This window comes from Micromys minutus (assembly GCF_963924665.1).
Source record: "Micromys minutus genome assembly, chromosome: X".
Classification (NCBI taxonomy): Eukaryota; Metazoa; Chordata; class Mammalia; order Rodentia; family Muridae; genus Micromys; species Micromys minutus.
The window spans coordinates 1840128-1859632 of record NC_137970.1 but is presented as its reverse complement, the minus strand read 5'-3'; the positions used below and the strand labels follow the sequence as shown (position 1 = coordinate 1859632).

The 19505-nt window shown below is 37.7% G+C and overlaps 1 protein-coding gene across 3 annotated transcripts in view; it reads left to right on the top strand.

Annotated features, from left to right (window-relative positions):
* GK (glycerol kinase) overlaps positions 1-19505 on the top strand; it is a 69806-nt gene that overhangs the window by 27318 nt on the left and 22983 nt on the right. For 2 of the 3 annotated variants that reach the window (XM_080910469.1, XM_080910467.1), the window contains exons 6-13: positions 97-234; positions 2223-2332; positions 3080-3146; positions 4199-4216; positions 6057-6092; positions 6498-6565; positions 12386-12428; positions 13012-13092. In XM_080910469.1, coding sequence (XP_080766595.1) covers positions 97-234; positions 2223-2332; positions 3080-3146; positions 4199-4216; positions 6057-6092; positions 6498-6565; positions 12386-12428; positions 13012-13092 — 561 coding nt within the window. The remainder of the gene's footprint in view (positions 1-96; positions 235-2222; positions 2333-3079; positions 3147-4198; positions 4217-6056; positions 6093-6497; positions 6566-12385; positions 12429-13011; positions 13093-19505) is intronic. The other variant, XM_080910468.1, reaches the window with a different exon arrangement.

The following is a 19505-nucleotide window of genomic DNA, read 5'->3' as shown; positions in this document are numbered from 1 at the left end:
ATGATTTCATGTACCATGGGTTAGAAAAAGTGCTTTCATTTCAAAGTTCAACTGTGCTAAGTATAGTTTACTGACTGAACTTCCTAACTGTTTTAGTCCAAGACAGGCCTTCCACTTAGCACTTACTTCAGTGCAGTGAAACTTCGTTGGCTCCTTGACAATGTGAGAAAGGTCCAAGAGGCTGTTGAAGAAAATAGAGCTCTTTTTGGGACCATTGATTCATGGCTTATTTGGGTACGTTTAACTGTGATGTATGTGTAGAAAATGTTTTGAGGGGTTTTTTTTAACTTTCCTATTTTCTATCAACATTTTGGACTCATATTTAGCATTATTAATTAGAAAAACTACTCAAAAGGCAGCAGAATGGCTCAGCCTCAATTTGACAGATTTTTATCTACTTCTCTTCTTCCTTTTCTTGTTTGATTTGAGTGACATTGAAAGATAATTACCAAAATCTACATTTTTCTCTTTACTGACAACATTTGATAACTTTCTCTAGTGAAATCATGCCAGGATACAAAGCTAAACCATAGCAGAAGTTTGTATTAAAATATTTTCTCCAGACCTCAACATGGGTCACTAATAATTAACATTTCAGATATTTATATTACCCATTATTTTTCTGTTTTTTTTTTTCTCTTTTTTTTCTTTGCATTCAATCTCAGTATACAGACCAGACTGGCCTGCAGTTCACTGTGTAGACCCTGTTGGACTTAAACTTCTGCCAATCATTCCACCTCTGGCCCCTGAGCCTTGACATGCACACAAGGGTCACTACAACTAGACATTTATAACCCCCCTCCCTCCCCCTCCCCCCTCTCTGTGGCAGGATTTCACTGTGTAGTTCTGGGTGACCTAGAACTTTCTATGAAGACCATAGCTACCCAGTTACCTCTGTCTCCCAAGTTCTGGGATTATATGTGTATGTCATCACACTTGGCTTGAAATGCAGATAATTTTTCTATTTTTTTAAAAATTATTTTATTAGTTGTATTAATGGGTATTTGGCCTGCATGTATGTCTGCCACGTGTATGAGGTGTCCTTTGAGGTCAGAAGAGACAGTCATATCCCTTGGGACTAGACTTTATATAGTTGTGAACTGATGTGGGTGCTGGTGATTGAACCTACCTAGATTAATGCCCTTAATTACTGAGCTATCTTTCCAGCTCCACAATATGTATCTTTATAGTATATGTCCTCTTATGGTTCATGTTCTCTCTCCCTTTTTATCTGTTACATTTTTATGGGCATTTTTTGTTAATGTGCTCCAAAACTCACAATATTATAGCCAATATAGGCAATACAGAAAGCCAACTATAAGATCACAAACCTTTGTGCCAATCTTGCTATAATTGTACTCACATAATTCCATTTGTGAAAACTTCAGTAACTATGCGAGGAACTTTTTCAACATTTGCAGGAACTTCAAGCTAGTATTGTCCTTATTCTCATTTATTGAATCCATACAGCAGGTCTTTTAGAACATGTCCTGGAAGAGTTAGTTACCTATTCCTCTTCTGTAGTTGGCCAGGGAACGGATACTTTGTGCTTTGTAGACGCTGACTGTTTTCTCATACGTCATATGGAGGAGACAGGAGGGAACATTTTGGGGCTACAACCCATGGGATGCTATTTATCTCCTTTGTTCTTTTCCTGCCTCCTTCTCCTTACACTTGAAGGAAGAAGGCACCATTGCCTCCCAAGGTGTCATAGAGAGCTTCAAAGTCTGCTTTCAAGATACATGCAAAAGATACATGTTATTAAAAAAGAAAATGTGAATTTACAGGTTGTCTATGAACCTTTGAAGGGGTAAATTCCACCTACTCAAATTTTCTACTGCTCAGTATTTTCCAAATATAGAAGATTAAAAGAACAAAAGTGACTTTTGCTTAGCCAGGAATTAACTAGAATTGCATGAATACAGTATCCACACCAGTGAGGCCGTGAATATTGGAGTGCTGTCAGGCTGAACCGTGAGATATTACAAATATAAAAGATATACTAGATTTCAGATTTAAGACCAAAGAAAGTATAGTGATAATATTTTTACTGATTATATGTCCATATCTTATTTTATATATGATATAGTAGCTAAATATAAAATATGATGAAATATAGGAAATACAGTTATATTTTATAGTTCTATTTCTTTGTTTTTAATGTAGCCACTTTTTTATTATCTGTTTATTATATGTTTATCTGTTCCTTTCACTCCATCTAGAGTTTAACTGGAGGAATCAATGGGGGTGTCCACTGTACAGATGTAACAAATGCCAGCAGGACCATGCTTTTTAACATTCATTCTCTGGAATGGGATAAAGAGCTCTGCGAGTAAGTTACACAGTTTTCCCGATAGATTTTCTGTACATTTAGAACCTGAATTGTACTATTTGTGAATGGCCATTGTGTACTAACAGTTATTGTTGGTATTTCAACTACAGGATGCAAGTGTATATTTGTATGAAGCTTTTTGTTTTGTTGTTTGGGGGGCATTATTGTGGCATCTTTTCTCACTGTAGCCCAGGCTAATCTTGAATTTTGTGGTGATTCCCCTGCCTCAGCTTCATGAGGTCTGGGATTATAGGAATGAACTACCACACCCAGACTCTATTGTGTATGTGTGTTTTAACTTTATATATATATTATGTGTGAACGTGCACACTCACATTCCAGAACACAAGAGCTAAGGTCTGTGTATGTATGCCAAAGGGCACCTGTACAAGTCGGTTTCTTTCTGTCCTCTAGCTTTCATGTATCAAACTCTGGTCATTTAGTTCCTTGGTAAGTACTCATACCTGTTGAGCCATCGCACCAACAGTGAATACTGCACATAGAATAAACAGGTCATATTGATTATTCTTCGTGGGTTAGCCTCTTTTACAACAGTCCTTTTCTTCCTGAGCACGCTTTAAAATTTATTGACTTATACTGTGAGTTTGGCCTGTTGACTACATAAAGCTGTGTCTTTGCCACTATTGAATGCTGTGACCAGATGCTACTTTATAATTATGTATAGTTAAACTGTTTCTACACGTTTATTCAAAACAGTGTTTTATACACCAAGCTATTCTTTTTCAGATTTTTTGGAATTCCAATGGAAATTCTTCCCAATGTTAGGAGTTCTTCTGAGATCTATGGCCTAATGGTAAAGTAAATAGTAGGAGAAAAGGATTTCATTTTAAAAAAGAAGACTTATGCCATTTAGAATTTAACAGTTCACTTTATTATGTTTTTATAGCTTGGGATTTGAGACTTTCTCTATGAATGTTGGTAGTCTGTAAAATAAGAATTTAATGGTTTTCAATGGCTTTATAACTAAAACCTTCAAGTCCTGACTACCCATTGATTTTCTATTTATAAACTTTAATTGGCTTTCCTTTCAATAATATTGTTTTGTCATTTGAATATTAATATTTTAAAGTACTATAGATAACATAACTCAACAGTGGTCTGGGGATGTTTGGGATAGTTTATCCTTCCATATAACTGTGGTAGTTGTGATGTCTGCTGTGAATTTAGAACAGGTACTAGTCACATCTTAATAGTGTTCTTTTTCTCACTTATTCTCCCTTTTAATGGCTAAATCATTGTGAAATATTTCCTTCTTTGTCAGTTTGGAACAATTTAACAAAGAAACTAAAAGCAAAGAATCTGTTTCTAAATTAAGTTGCTAATTAAGGCAATTTCCTTAATGGGCATTTTACTTAAACCCAGAGGGAGAAAAGTAAGTGTGCTTAGCATTTTTGAAAATGTGTAGTCACATATCAGGAATAGAAACCTTTAGGAGGGTATGAACTAGTATTTGAGCACACAAATTTTAAATGCATGATAAAACTTCAAAATAAGTTTAAGGAAGGAAACTTCAAAAGTACCCATTAAATGAAAAATATTAGGAAATCCATTGGTAGAGTTAATAAAAACAAAATGAATGCCAAATGTTTTATTAATGGTTGAGCAGGAATTTTTAAATGCTCTGTGTGGAATAAGGCTTTTTAAGGCAATGCACAGTTGCTTAGAGAAGGCGTAGTTACTGCTTATCTACAGTGCTTTCATAGTTTCAGGATGCTCACAAACTTACTTGGGTCAGAGAAAAGGAAGCTATTTTTGAACTAGCTTCAGAGAATGATGAAAGAGAACTTTAAATCGGCATTAAAATATCTTGCTTGTGTCCCCCTCTCTCGCCCTTGCTGACACTAGAAAATCTCTCATAGCCTGGTGAGTCGGCTACCCATGGATTATGCTACTCATTCATTCGGAAAAGATACAGTGCATTTCCATTTCTTTTCAGACGAGCCTAAGTTCATTTACTAAACATGTATTTAGAAATTCCATGACCTTCTAAAATATTATAAGCTGCAGTCATATTTTAGTTTGTTTTTTACAGGGAGCAGAATCTTGTTTATTCATTTATGTTTTCCATAAGATTAAAATCAATGTTTCTAAAATTCTGGGGGATCCAGAGATTTGCATGCTACCCGTTACAACGTACAGTTGTGATATACTTTGGCCTTAAATGTAGCAGGGACATTAGACATGGATTTTAAACATTCTGTGTATCTGTCTGATATAATATCTTGCCCAGTGTCTCAGAGCAGTTAGTTGGAAATGCACTGTCACTTTTTCTGCATGCTTCCTCAGAGTACCCTCCTGGAACCCTCCAGAAGACTGTCCCAGTAAAGAAAACAGCGCTTTTATTCCTGAACATTTCTTAGATAGTGTTAAAAGTTTGATAATTTTGGAAGTATAAGCAGCCTTTCTATAATAAACATATCAGAATAGAAGGCCTCTAGGTTTCATAATAATTCATAGTTAAGCCTTTTATTGAGTCTAGGTTTTATTAGTATCCAGGCTTTATTTCAAAGAATATATACAATAAATCAAAACATCAGGTTTTAGGCAGGGAGTATTGCTCGGTAGTAGACCACTTTCTTACTTTTCATAGGCTCTGGATTTGATCTCTAGCACTAAAATCCAGCTTTCAAAAAGACCCGGTCTTTTATCAGAAAGCACGAAAGAAAGCAAGTAATAGTAAAAATATGCAGGACATTTTTTATTTTGCAGTTGGCCTCCATTTATATGGTGTTTTGCATTATCAGAAATTCATGAGAAGGATAAGAGTCTCACTGTCTTCATGTTAATGGCTAGGGCACTACAGGTCTCAGGGCCATTTCTAACAAATGGGAGGCAAAGGAGCCAATGCACAGCTTTTCACTTAGGGTTCTTTCTGGTACATCATCCTTACTTTAGGGATCACATTTCTTAATTCCTCTAATCCCTTAATGTTGGCACAAATTGCTCTGTGGGAACGTTTTCTCCACCATGGTCTCTGGGAGCAGTAGGCTGTAGCACTCAGATGTATCCTCGACCTTGTAAGATGTGTTTTTCAAAAACTGTTTTATAAACTTTGGGTGACCAACCACTTAAGTTTGCTTCTTGTTGGCCACACTGGTTGAAATTAAAATAAACAACTAATATTCAAAGATTGTTATTTGTCTAAATTTAACTTTCTTTGAACAAACATCTAAAATCCGAGCACTCTTGTTTCTTAAAAGCAGTTTGAGTAGAAAGAAGAGTTAGTTGATAGAATGCAGCCTTCTGGAAACTCTGTTCCATGCTAGTTTGATAGCTATTTTAAAATATGTTGGCTGTTCCATAAAAACAGCAACCACATCAAAGCACTAGCTTTGATCTGTGACCATATAGCCCAGTTGTCACTTTGTAAGTAAATAAATTGTGTAGCATGATTCAGTGAATGATTATGGCCTAACACTAACTAACCAGAAGAGCCTGTGTCTCCTGACTGCCAGATGAGTGTTTTATGTTCGTTTTCCAATGCCCTGTCTCTTCTTGTTACTCTATGAATACTTATAGTCTCTGGTTCTGTCCTGCTTATGTAGCTGAAACACTTGCTTTGTCATGTCTGCTTACTTCCTTTAGCATGTCTGCTCACTTCCTTTGGCATGTGGCTCTTCTTGTTCATTACTATTGTAGTTATGTTACTAGAGATAAGTTTTGTGACTATTCCTAATCCCTTTTTCTTAAAAAAAATTATCAGAAAGCCGGGGCCTTGGAAGGTGTGCCAATATCTGGGGTAAGTATCAGCACCAAATATCTTCCTGTCTCTCCCCCACTCCCCACCTCTGTCCTCCATTGTTGTACCTCACCTTGTCAATCTTAATCTTTCTGCCTTTTCTGAAGGGGGTGGGGAATAAGAGTAGCAATGCTGGTCAGTTCTTTTTTTCTTTTGGGACATAGGATGGGTCAGTGAAAATAGTTTGAGGGAATTCTAAGCCCGGTATGTGGTGTAGTACGAGCCCAGCACTTGGAATCTTGATTAATAACTGGGTGAGATCCTAATGGGAGGAAATGTGAGGCATAGATAGCTCACTCCTTGATAACTTTAAAGAAAAACACTAAAATAAACTTATGACTCTTCAGAGAAGGAAGTGAGTAATGTCTCCGTATTTTTATTTTTTATTGTCATTTATAATTTTAGTGTTTGGGGGACCAGTCTGCTGCTTTGGTGGGACAAATGTGCTTCCAGGATGGACAGGCCAAAAACACGTGAGTTTAAGAGACCTGGCTTAAGAAACAAGGTTGTTTTGTTTACTTCTCTCTCCTGGCGCTATCAAAGCTCAGCCAAAAGGCAGAAAGTACTTCAGTCACTTCAGTATGGAGATACGCACTGTGTTTACAATTTGTTTCCACCTTTCTCCCCTTCACCCTTTTCTCTCTGCCTTCAGTCCTATACAACCAAGGCTGGCTGGAAATCCCTGATCTTCCTGACTCAAGTACCAGACTTACAGTCATATGCCAGGACACGGGACACCTGGTTTTATGCCACACTGGGGCTTACACCCAGGACCCCATACACGTTTGGCTAGCATTCTGTCAAATCAACCGCATCCCTATGTCTGATTTTGTTTTTTCAGTTTTAATCTGGTTTTGGTGTTTTGAGATAGGTCCTGATTCTAACTTATAGAAATTCAAACTAGGTAGCTGAAGATAGTCACAAATTTCTTGGGAAATTCTCCTGTCTCCATTCAGGGGTTGGTCTTGTTGTTTACCCCCGAGGCCATATTCTTTTTTTTAAAAAAAATACTATATTATATTGATGGAATTGATGGGTGAGGGTTGTGAAGAACTGAGGAAATGGAAAATAAAAATAATTTTCAGTGTATTATCCTGTTTATGTTCTCAAAAGTATATTTTTGTAGGACATTTGATGCCATTCACTGATTAAGAGCAGCAAGAAAGAAAAGAAAACTTGATGATAATGCTATTTTCCTTCTATTCTTTTCTCTTAATTTGTTTTTATTAAAAAAGTACCTACCCCATTCCAGTGGCAGAAACTATATATCCCAAGAGCTGAAATAATAGTGACAATTAAAATATATGCTCAGAAAATGGCTGTTGTGTTATATGTAATGGTCCATATACTTGAGATATCACTCAACCCACATTAATCCTAGTATTTGAGAACCCTATTATTCCTATGTTATAAGTCAGGTAACTAAGATTTAGAGAGAATAATTAATTCATGTAATGTCATGAAGATAGTAAGCCAGAAGCATAATATTTATACATTAATTCATGGTGTTCCTTAGTTATAGCTTTCCTAGCTGCCCTATATAGAAAATATTTCCATAAACTTAAAATAAAACTATAACTTCCCCTACCTTTGTTTTTTTATTTTTTAAATATTTGTTTGCTTTTTAAAACGTTTAAATATATTTATAGCCTTTAACAAAAAATTATTTATTTTATGTACATGAGTAAGTACACTGTCACTGTCTTCAGGCACAGCAGGAGAGGACATCGGATCCCATTACAGGTGGTTGCTGGGAATTGACCTCTAGAGGAACAGTCAGTGCTCTTAACTGCTGAGCCATCTCTCCAGCCCAGCTTTTTATTTCATTCTTCTCTTATATATTGCATCCTAACTATGGTTTCCCCTTCCACAGTCTCCTTCTCTTCCACCTTTCCTTTCTCCCAGATCTTCAGCTACCAGTCTCCATCCCCACCCGACCCTCATTCTGCTCCCCCAACCCTCAGAAAAGAGCAGGTCTCCCAGGGACATCAACCAAACCCAGCACAAAAAGCTACAATGAGACCAGGCATATGCTGTCATATTAAGGTTGTATAATGCAACTCAGTAGGAGGAAAGGGTCCCACAAGTAGGCAAAAGCTTCAAGGACAGTGTCTCCGTTTCTCTCCCCTCCCTCTGTTAGTATTCCCACAAGAACACCAAGCTACATAGCCATAGCATGTGTGCAAAGGACCTGGGTCAGATCCCTACGAGCTCCCTGGTCTCTGTGAGCCGCCATGAGCCCTGGTCAGCTGATTCTGTGGGCCAGAGGATTGTATCTTTAATGATTTTTATTTTCATGAGGATTTCCTAGTTCTGTCATCAAGGATTTTTGTTAGTTGGTTTAGATTTATTATTTAGTTTTTAAAAGTTTATTTTGATTTTGTTGTTGTTGTTTAGAGACAGGGTCTTGTTAAGTAGACCCTTTGCTTGGAGCTTGCTCTGCATCTCAGCCGGCTGTGAAACTTATCATTCTGCCTCAGTCTTCCAAGTGTTAAGATTATAGGCATGTGTCAGCAAAGGCTCATGTAGCCCAGTCTGTCCTTAGACTTGTTATACTCCTGTCCTTATCTCCTTAGTTCTGGGAAATTAATGATGGGATTTCAGGCATGCACTGCCATGATGACTTCATTATTTTGTGCTTAAGTGATTAAGTTCTTTTTTTACAAATAATGAAAGATCTAGCAGCCCTAAAATAAATGCTGTTGTAATTCAGCAAGACCAGCCATCCTCATGTGAGAGGGTGACCTTATTTGAATGAAAGATTGCGTGAAAGAGGATATATGAAAATCTGTGTGGGCTGTGCTGACCTCAGGTTATAAAGGAACACTTGAGTCAACATAAGTGTGGAAACATTTTCTTTGAATTGGGGTTCCAGCAACCGAATCAGGAGTTACAGAAAAGCAGTCTGTTTTTCCCCCTTCCTCCTCTACCAGGAAGACTAATGCTAGTAAATCAGATGATATCTCTATTATCTAATACAATATACAGTATATCATAGGAGCCCAGTAAAATAGCTTTCATGCTCCTCTCTTCTCTTTCTCTTTTTATAATTGTCTACCAAGTAAGTTATTAATTGAAGTTAGGTAAAAATTATTTGAGTGCCTATGACATAAGAAACATTGCAATAATGTCATGGGCTTTCAAAGAGAGGCCAGAAAAACCACAGATGATCACCCTGGGCTTGATTCCAGCAGTATAAAAATCCATGATGCTAGTAGTGAGCTGTTGTTGACAATGAGCAGTGTTGACACTTAACAAGGGTACAAATAGGAAGCTTTAGTATAGAGAATAAAGAGAACATTAGGCTAGGAAAATGGCTGAAAATAAGACATGAGCGCAGTGGCTCTAGCTTGTATTCCAGGCACTTGGGAGACCGTCTGTGCTAAGTGGTGAGTTTCACATCAGCCCAAGATACTCATCATTAAAAAAAAAAAAGTCAGAGCTGTGGGAGTAGGTGGTACTTAGAAGAACAACGTAATGACAGGAACATGTCTTGGAGAAATTCCCATCCTGGCAAACAGGAAGAAGAAATAGAGGACAGTAGATTGAGGACTTATTATAACCCTCAAAGGCAAACATCCAGTGACAAACATCCTCTAGCTAGGCTCATCTCCCAAAGCATCCACAACCTCCCAAAATAGCCTCCGTAGCTGAGGACCAAATGTTCAGATCATGAGTCAATAAGGGATTATTTCATTCACACCATGTAGAACACTCTATAAAGCTATAAATTCCAGGCCAAGATTTTTGTTTGTTTTGTTTTTTTTTCTACTTGATAGGTAATGGATAACTTCTGAACATGTATGAACTGGTACTTAGGTGTGACTGGAGTTGTCAGTTAATATGATGATAGTCTTAGGTCAACAAAAGAAAAAGCTAGAGAGCAGGAACCCATGGTATAAGCCATTGTACCCTAAAATTACACACTCAGAGGACAAGGACAGAAAGCGAGACTGCAGGGATACATAGGTTACTGTAGAGAGCCAAGGGGGAAGAATTAATTGTGTAGCCTTGAGCCAGTGACAGACCAGTGGGTTAGGATTACTCAGTGTAAGGGAAAGGTCCAGTAAAACAACTTGTGTTTGGATCATGTTTATGGTACTGCTCAGTTATGTATTATACTTACAAGTAAATGAAATGGGAGTTAAATATAAGTGGTTTTATGTGTGTTGCCCACATGTGCTTAGAATACATGGAAGTCAAAGGAGAGCATCTATTTTAGCTGAAACTGGAGTTGTAGATAGTTGTAGGTGCTCAGAATAGAAACCCTCCAAGAAAGAGCAAGAAGTACTCTTAACTGCTGGGCCACTTCTCCAGCCCCTGTTGTCATCTGTGTTATCATCCTAACACTCTAGATGCACAGGCAGGAAGATCTAGCCTAGGATCAAGACTTGTCAGGCAAGAAATTAAGCTCAGTCCTAGGTTCTGTTGCTGTGAAGAGACACTGACCAGGACCACTCTTATGGAAATAAAACATTTTATTGGGGCTGTTCTGCAGGGTTCCAAGTCTAGCTTAGTCAACATAACAAGTTCTGGGTCAGCTAGGCCAATAAAATCTACTAAAAAAAGCATAAAATCTGCTTTAAAAATATATTTCAGTAAACTGCAACTCTTTGAAAAGCCCATATTTTTAGGTATGGTTTTGTTTTTTTCCTGAGTGTCTTTCTTTGTACTTTTAATAAAATCTCAGCTCAGTTTCATAAAAAAACATGGAGAGATAATAAGCTTCCATTTTAGTGATGGGGCAGTAAAAATTAGTACTGCGACTCAAGTACTTTAATTTGTAAATGCATTGCCTATGCTTAGTGTATTTGACAAGTGTTTCTACAAACTTAAGTATTCCATAGTCCCATACCTCTTGGGTGTGTCACCTGTTCATTTAGCAAGCCAAAAATCCACTTAGAAATGAAATATTTTAGGATAAACCTTACTCATAATAATGTTATATGAGGAAAGTATTTATCAGGAAAATGTATTTGGCTTATGTTTGTTGCCCAAAAACAATGAAACCAGTAGGATAATAGTAATAGCGAGGAGATTACACAGTATTAGAACCAACACAGCTAAAACCATGGTTGCACATAGCATAGGGGCTATGTGGGGTAGGATTTCTAAGCTCAGGCATCACCTTATTTAGGGTTTCTATTGCTGTGGAGAGACTCCAAGACCATGGCAACTCTTGATAAGAAAAACACTTACTTGGGGCTGGCTCATAGTTTCAGAGGTTTAGACCATTATTGTCATGGTAGGAAGTATGGTGGCACATAGGCAGACATGGTGCAGGAGAAGAAGCTGAGAATTCTGTATCTGAATCTATAGGCAACAGGAAGAAAGAATGAGCCACTGGGCCTGGTTTGAGCTTCTGAAACGAATGCCAAACCCCAGTGACACATTTCTTTCAATAAAGTCACACCTAATAATGCCACTCCCTATGACCAAGCATTCAAACACGAGTCTATGGGGAGGGAGGTATTCCTATTAAATCTACCACAGGCAGAGTCAACTGTGGCTGTAGCAGTCTTGTTATCCCTGCTCACTTTAAAACTGTTTCTCTGTGACCCTTGCTAGCATCAGTTGGGGTTAGTAACTGATCTTCCATACACAAGTTGAAACTATCCATTATGTTCAAGTGCTAGGCTTGTGGCTGAGTCCAAAGCTTATATTAATAAGATTGCCATGAAGTTCAGGTTCTTCATGTCAACTGTGCTGAGTTCTGATTTTGATTATCCCACCACTGGGGAAATACAGGGGAAATGAGATTAGTAGGCTTTAAGTAGCTTTCCCTTGTATGCCACTTTTATCCTAGCTTTTGAGCTACCCTTTCTGCTATTCCCTGCTCCACCCTTCTCCCTGCAAGAACCTAGTGGAGTTTCTCAGTCGTATAGCTATTATTAGTGATAGAGCTAAGCTAACAAGCTTTATTGGTGAATGGCTATTAGTGATAATGGATCACCCTGTGTAGACTGGTAGTAACTTAACTGCAACTGGATGTATAATTTGTTGCAATCCAGTCATATTTTACAAGCACAACCCTTGGCCTATGACTAAGTGCTAACTAAATTCTATACCTGCATTTTTCCTCATTAATTGCTCCCAATATTTCCTTCTAGACTTACTTTTTAAATACTCTTAAAGAGGATTTACTATGTGATGTTTGTTAGCTTTCAGAACTTTTCATAATATGACTTTAATTGTGCTTAGTAAAATGTCAGTTTTGATCACTTATAGTGCTAAGGTTTTGCTATTTGCTTTTGATAAAATTATCAATCTGTTCATTTTGCCTCCACCTATAGGTATGGAACAGGATGCTTCTTACTGTGTAACACGGGCCATAAGGTTGGTTTTTCTTTTGAATTCAGATTAATGAAAGTCTTCTTTATATTCCTATATAATGCTTAGATATAATTAGTTATTAATGTGCTTTTGGGGCCTTCATCTTTTACTTAATCTTTATCTTGGTTTAATTTGGTTCAATAGAAATGATGGAAATCATAAAATTTGAGTGGTTTTAATAAGAGGTCTTCTATGCCTTTTTAAATTTCATATGTGTCCTTTTGATTGTATTAATGGAAAATATAGACTTGGTGCCATGTCAGATCCTTAGTGAAAATCCAGTTCAAAACAAAAAATGCTGTGTTCTTATTACCAATGACTTAGACTTACTTTTAATCATTATTATTTTGATAGAATTATTATGAACAAACATTATCTATTTTAACCAGGCATGGTGGCACACACCTTTAATCCCAGCATTTGGGAGGCAGAGATGGGCAGATCTCTGTGAGTTCAAGTCCATCCTAGTCTAGTGAGTTCTAGGCTAACCAGTATAACACAGTAAAACTTTGTGTCAAAACCAAAATGTTTTCATACTATTTTTAATGTTTTTCCACTCTAAAATATTTATTTTTCTTTCCTACAGTGTGTATTTTCTGAACATGGTCTTTTGACAACCGTGGCTTACAAACTTGGCAGAGACAAACCTGTGTATTATGCATTGGAAGTAAGTTCTGTTCAATCAGTCTAGATGTTATGACATACATTTGAACTTAATGAAAATGACCATGCATTTTAGAGGGAGAGTTATTATTTTGAGACAGAATCTTGTCATGTATCCCCTGGCTGGTCAAAGGCTCTGTATTGTCTTTCAAATTGTCCTTCAACTTATGGCAATTCTCTCTCTACAATTGCATGATCAGCCAAACACACCTGGAAAAATTACCATGTTTTCTGAAATCTTTTCTCACACATTTTAATGTTATAGGACTCAAAATATTTCAGTTTTTTTTTTTTTTTTTTTTTTTTTTTTTGAAATTTGATTGGGTAGAAAGAACCTTGGGTTAAAGTAGGGGTCAAGGATCCCATGAGACAAGATGGTAATCTCTGGTTTTTAACAATTGATATTGTCACCATGGGGATATTATGTACTTGCCATATAATTTAAATTTTTCTATCCTTAATGTTTAATGTTGCAGTAATATTAAAAAATAAAAATGCTGATCTCTTTTCCGGCCCTGAGGTCTCACTCCTCAGGCCCGACCCTGATACAGAGCTGCACACACCTCTGGTGCCCTGTGTGAGCCACCACAGCCCAACTTGTCTGCGCAACTCCCTTCCCTGGCGGTTTACTACTGCCTGTTCTCTGCCTCTGTCCCAGAGTGTTTCTCTACCCCAAAATCCCACATATATACAACTCTACAGCCTGATAGCTTTTTATATGGGTTTATATATTCAACCCTCAGTCTACAAATAAACAAAGATACAAACTGCCTTTTTATATGAGATACTAGACCAGTAAAATCCTTAATGTTCATAGCTTTTTAACATCAGTCAATCCCACCTGGGTCTAGCTGGTCCTTGGGAAGCTCCATGTTGCCACGATCTTTCCCCTGCATCGTCTGACATCCTCTGACTTCCTCAGACCTCTCAGCCTCTCCACCTACCTCGCCCAGCCCAGTCACTGGCTCTCTTTTATTTTACTTATTAAAATGGGAAGGTTCAGTTGGAGTCACGTGACTAGGCAGCCCTTCCTGAGAAAGTGGAATTAACATTAAAATACAAACAGCTTCAGGACAATCTACAGTTTAATGATAAGATTGGCAGAGTCACATTTCTTTCAGCTTAAAATGTTGTGTTAGTGAGGAAAATGTCCCAGTGTTCAGTCGTGGATCACCGGGCAACTCTCTTCACATGTGTCTCAAGTATCCTGTTACATATGTGGGAAACAAAGCTATTTCCCTAACCCTGTGTGCCTAATATTGGAAGGACTACCTGGTAACTTACTAGGACTTAAGTCTATTTCTTAGAATGCCTAATGATAATTTAGTCAAGGGCTTTGAATGCTAGTCATAATTAAAACATTTTCTCTGCTGTTAGGCCCACAGCATGATGAACATTAGTCCAGTTTTCTTACCCTTCCCATAAACGTTGCAATCTCTCTTCCCAAACTGTGCCTCCTTCTTCATAACACTGATGGTTGAGCCCAGGACCTTGAACCTGCTAGGTAGGTGTCCTATAAATAAACTATATCCATAACAATCCCAACCCCTTTTCTTTACTCAAAGGTATCTGTATATTAAAGCTATCTTAACACTTCTCAGAATTTAAAATCACATGAAGTCCTTTTCTCCTTTAGTCCCCAATTTAGAGACCACTCAGGACAGTATTGCTCACATAAAAAATGGATTTTTTGGGAGGGGGTTACCAGTAATTGTAGAATCATCTGTAGTACTATTAATATACTTTGTTTGAGCTTGCATGAGAAACCTAATTTTAGGTAGTTGAGATCTAGGAAAAAAGGCCCCTGAGACAGGGGTGTCACCTACCTTACTTTCAATGCCACCTGATATGAAATCTTTCTCTTTCTCTTTTTCCATAAAAGCCTCCCCCCAAACTTCTGTCCCAAAATAGAAAGTCTGAGCTTTGTTTTTGTTTTTTGTTTTTAATTGAGACAGGGTCTTGTGTATCTCTAGCAGGCCTAAAATTTGCTATATAGCTAAGGATGAATAACTTTTCTTTATCCTGACCTTCCTTTTTGAATGGCATTACCACTACACATAGTTATAAACTGTAGCATCCCTAGAAATGGCCCTGGGTCATCTGTCATATCTGCAAAGGCTAGGAGTCAGCATTCATTTTCTCTGAGTTTTCCTCATCCAGTTTAAACTGCCCAGATGACCAGGTATCACTCACATGCTTGGCAGTTTTGAACTTCCATTCCAAATGCCCGATCTTTCTAGCGAGAAAAGGACACTCTCAATGTATTCAACAGTGTGATTTGTGCTTCCACGCATCCTTCTGCTATTCTTGCCTGAATATGTATTTAATTTTGTTTAATAACTTCTTTATGCTGTAGGTCCTTAGAGTATATGCTAAAATATTCTCTTTCTCAAGCCAATCTTGCCGCATTGTGTACTTGTAAAACACTGTTCAGTTTATTAAACCTAAGGCTTTATCTCTCTCTCTTTTCAAGATAGTTATACAGGGTCATTCTGCTATTATCCAAAATACTTTCACTTGCTATATATGCATATACATTCTCTATTATAACCAGAGTAAATAGGATTTCCCCTTTCCATTTTTACTGAAAAAATGGACAGTTAACAAATAATTTAAGAAATCAAAACAAACTTAAAAAGAGGAATAATTATTAAACTTTGTACTAATTCTTTGTGTCAGTTTTCAGCCCATATGAGCTTAATGCTTTTCACTTGATAGATTGTTGGTTGGCTTAGGAATCAAAACTATCACAGCTTTAAGTTCTGCCCTCTTTAGAAACTAAAACTATAGTTGCCTGTCTCTACCCTTCTAGTCCCCTGCTACTTTGTTGGTTTTGATTCTTGAACTCTCCTGCATAGCCTAGGAAGGCCTCCTGTCTCTGCCTGTCAAGTGAAGGGCTTGTAGAGATGGGCCTCCATGGCCAGGTTTTTGAGACTTCCTTCATTCTCCTGCTGATTTGAGAGTAGTATGAATTAGAATTTTTTCAAGTTATTGATTTTTTTCTTTTACAATGCAAAAATATAATTCAGCTATGTAGTTTTCTGAATGTGTATATAAATATTTCATAGTTTTAATCTCCCAACTATGATGAGAACCTCAAATACTTTATTCCTAGAAACTCTGCCAGAAGTGTTGAAGTCTCATTTTCCTTCAGCATACAATGGATGGTAGTCTTCTTTGCAACTGAGAGAACTAATGCTGATTGACTCATTATATACATGTTTGTTCTAGTACCATTGTTTTGAGACTTACTCTTGCTGTGTATCACAAGCTGGCCTCTAGTGTACTTGTCCCAGCCCACCAAGTGCTTGCATTAGGCATACTTGCTACCACACCCAGCTCCAGGAGCATTTCTTTGCTTCCATGCCTTTTTTGTCCCCATATATGTGTGCATGTGTGTGTGTGTGTGTGTGTGTGTGTGTGCGTGCTGTTCTTGATGAGGGCCATTCTTTTGTAATTCTTTTAGTAAAAAATGTAGAATAGTAAGCCCATTTGCTTTTAGGCTTTTACTTATTAGTTTTCCTCATTTGGGGAAAGTATACATTTCTATATTAGCAATTATTTTCCCCATATTTCCTAGGGTGCATTTAGTTGTTTAAAACATAGTCTTGCTATGGAACCCAGAGTGGCCACAAAAATCTTTTTCTTTCTGCCTCCCGAGTATTGGGCCCGTCGCAATGAGACCCCTACTGTCATTTTTAACTGGAGTTCCTTTGCAGATTGTTGCTTTCATTGCCTGGAGCTTTTAACGTTATTTCTTTATCATTGCTGCTCTAGAGTGTTGCTGTGATGTACCCGGGTTTGGATTTATTTTTATTTGTCCTGTTAGGTACTTGGATCCCAGGCTATCATCAGATCTGGAAAGTGCTCAGCAATTATCTCTTCAGATATTACTCCTCTACCATTTCTTCCATCTTCTGGACTTGTTATTGGATGACACTTGGAATGTATTGACCATGCTCCATGTCTGTTAACTACTCTTGCTTATATAGATTTAATCTCTTTGTTTCTCTGTGCTGCATCCCTGGTGAGTTACTCAGTATCTATCTTCCATTTCCAAATTACTTCTTGAAAATGAACCCAAAGACCCATTTGTTTTGCTTTGTGAAATGTTAAGACACCTGAAGAGATATGAACTAGGGCTGGAGAGATGGCTTAGCAGTTTAGATGACCCAGTTTCTATTCCTAACACCCACATGGTGGCTCACACCTTCTAGAACTCCAGACCCATGGAATCTGACACCCTCTTGTGGCCTCCACGGATACTGCATGCAAGCAAAAAACACATAAAAATAGATCTCAACAAGAATATGGCTACTGAGAGTTGGAGACTATAATAAAATATATTTAAGTTTAAAATTTGCTTTGAATAATAAACTACATAACAAAATATAAATTAAACCACTGTATAGCTTATCAAATAATTACAAAGAGAATATGATATAATCTCTGCTCACGTCAGGTCACGGAACACCACTAACTTTCAGTAAAGCCTTTATGTCATCCACAGTCACAGCGACCTGTATGTTGCCTGATACAAAGTATCCTAGCTTTTATCATAGTCATTCATAGTTCTAAGGCTCAACTCTGTAACCTTAAGCACTGTACATGATGGTGGTAGGTTAGAGTAGGTAGGGAGAGAGAGAGAGAGAGAGAGAGAGAGAGAGAGAGAGAGAGAGAGAGAGAGAGAGAGATCAGCAAAACAGCAAAAAAAAAAACAAAAACAAAAAAAAAAACAAAAACAAAAAAAAACAAAACAAAAAAAAAACATGACCATGTGCTTGTGAGTCTCAGTCCTGTATGCTTTCGTCTGGCTTCTTTCACTCGGCATTATTCTTATAACATTTACCCTTATTTTTAGAGACAGCTGATTCTTTACTTCTCATTGCTGTGGTTTAGAATATAAGTTTTGATTGCATATGAGTTGGCTTTGGTGTCTGCATATTATAATATATATGTTTATATATGTTTTCTGACATACACACATGCACAGTCATATGTCCAAATATATGCTCACAGTTTTACAAGAGTAGACCCTCTAGGCCATAGATTGTGTGTATTGTTTCTTGCCACCACTTTGTCACAGTATCTTCGGGAGCTGTACCCATCAGCAGTGTGCTCTAGAGCTGGCCCCTTTCATTTCATTTAATATTTACAGGTATAGGATTTTTGTTTGTTTTTCACACTTAACTGATTTTCTTTCCTTTTTTCCCTTGTCACAATTTCCTGTTTGTTTTAGAAAGGGCCTTACACTATAGTTCCATCAGGACTCAAACTTGCCAGCCTCCTATTTAAGCCTCCCAATCCTTGGCTTAGAAGTGTGTGCCCCATGCCTGCATTTGGGCTGCTTGTTGTTTCTAATAGAAGCCGTGCTCCAATTTATCTCTTAAGCTACTCTTAGCACTTATTTTAAGGTCTTTGCCAGACTGAAATGAATTCTATTGCAGACAGTAAATTTGATGGCTGAACTTTTATGGATTTTTTCATGAATTAAAAAATGTGCACATTCCATTGTGCATAGTCTTTGTAAGTTGACACAAGCAGAACTCTTACTAAGCCTCCGGCTTCAAACAAACATTGAGCCTGACTGTATTCCCTGTCTTGCACAAAGCATTTTGGACTCGTTTCCTCTTGAGGAAGCAGTTTCTGGCTACTACTCCCACTTCTTGTCACACACAGAGAAATAAATCAGAAGCCACTCTGCTTGCAGCTGCACGCTTACCTATGCTGTCATTCCCAGTCTTGTCCACAGGAGCGCTCCTTTGTGTTTAAGTGCGTATTTCTTTCTTTATTTTGCCAGTGTTTAAAACAAAACAGCTCTTTAGAAGTACAGACTGGTCATGTTTATATAAGCATCTACATCATCTTCATTGCCAGGAGGAATTTTTTTCCCTCTTTCTCTCAGGTGCTTCTAGGCCTTTTTAAATCTCCAAGTTCTCTCTTCATCTTAGGTGGAAAGGAATCAGAGCACATGATCTTTCTGTTATTCTGAAACTGTAGTCTCATGTCAAGCTGTCATGCTTTGTCCTGCTGTTTTTGGTTGGAAAGCGTTTCTCTGTGCTGGAAGAAAGTAGAACAAAGGGAGGCAATTATATGGTCTGCTTCCCTCTGTCATCTGTCCGTAGGACACTATGGTCCTGAAGCCATGCTTTCCTTTTCCTTGTTCCGCTTGTTTTTTCTAAGTATTGTTTCATAAAACCAACCTCCGTTTGGGGGCCTGTAATATAGTCATGAACTTGACTTTATGTAGGATCTTGAGACTTCCATGTTTTGTATTTTCTTATTAGGACATATAGTCTCAGTCTCTCTCTCTCTCTCTCTCTCTCTCTCTCTCTCTCTCTCTCTCTCTCTCTCTCTCTCTCTGTGTGTGTGTGTGTGTATGTGTGTGTGTGTGAATGTCTAAGCACATGGCTGCAT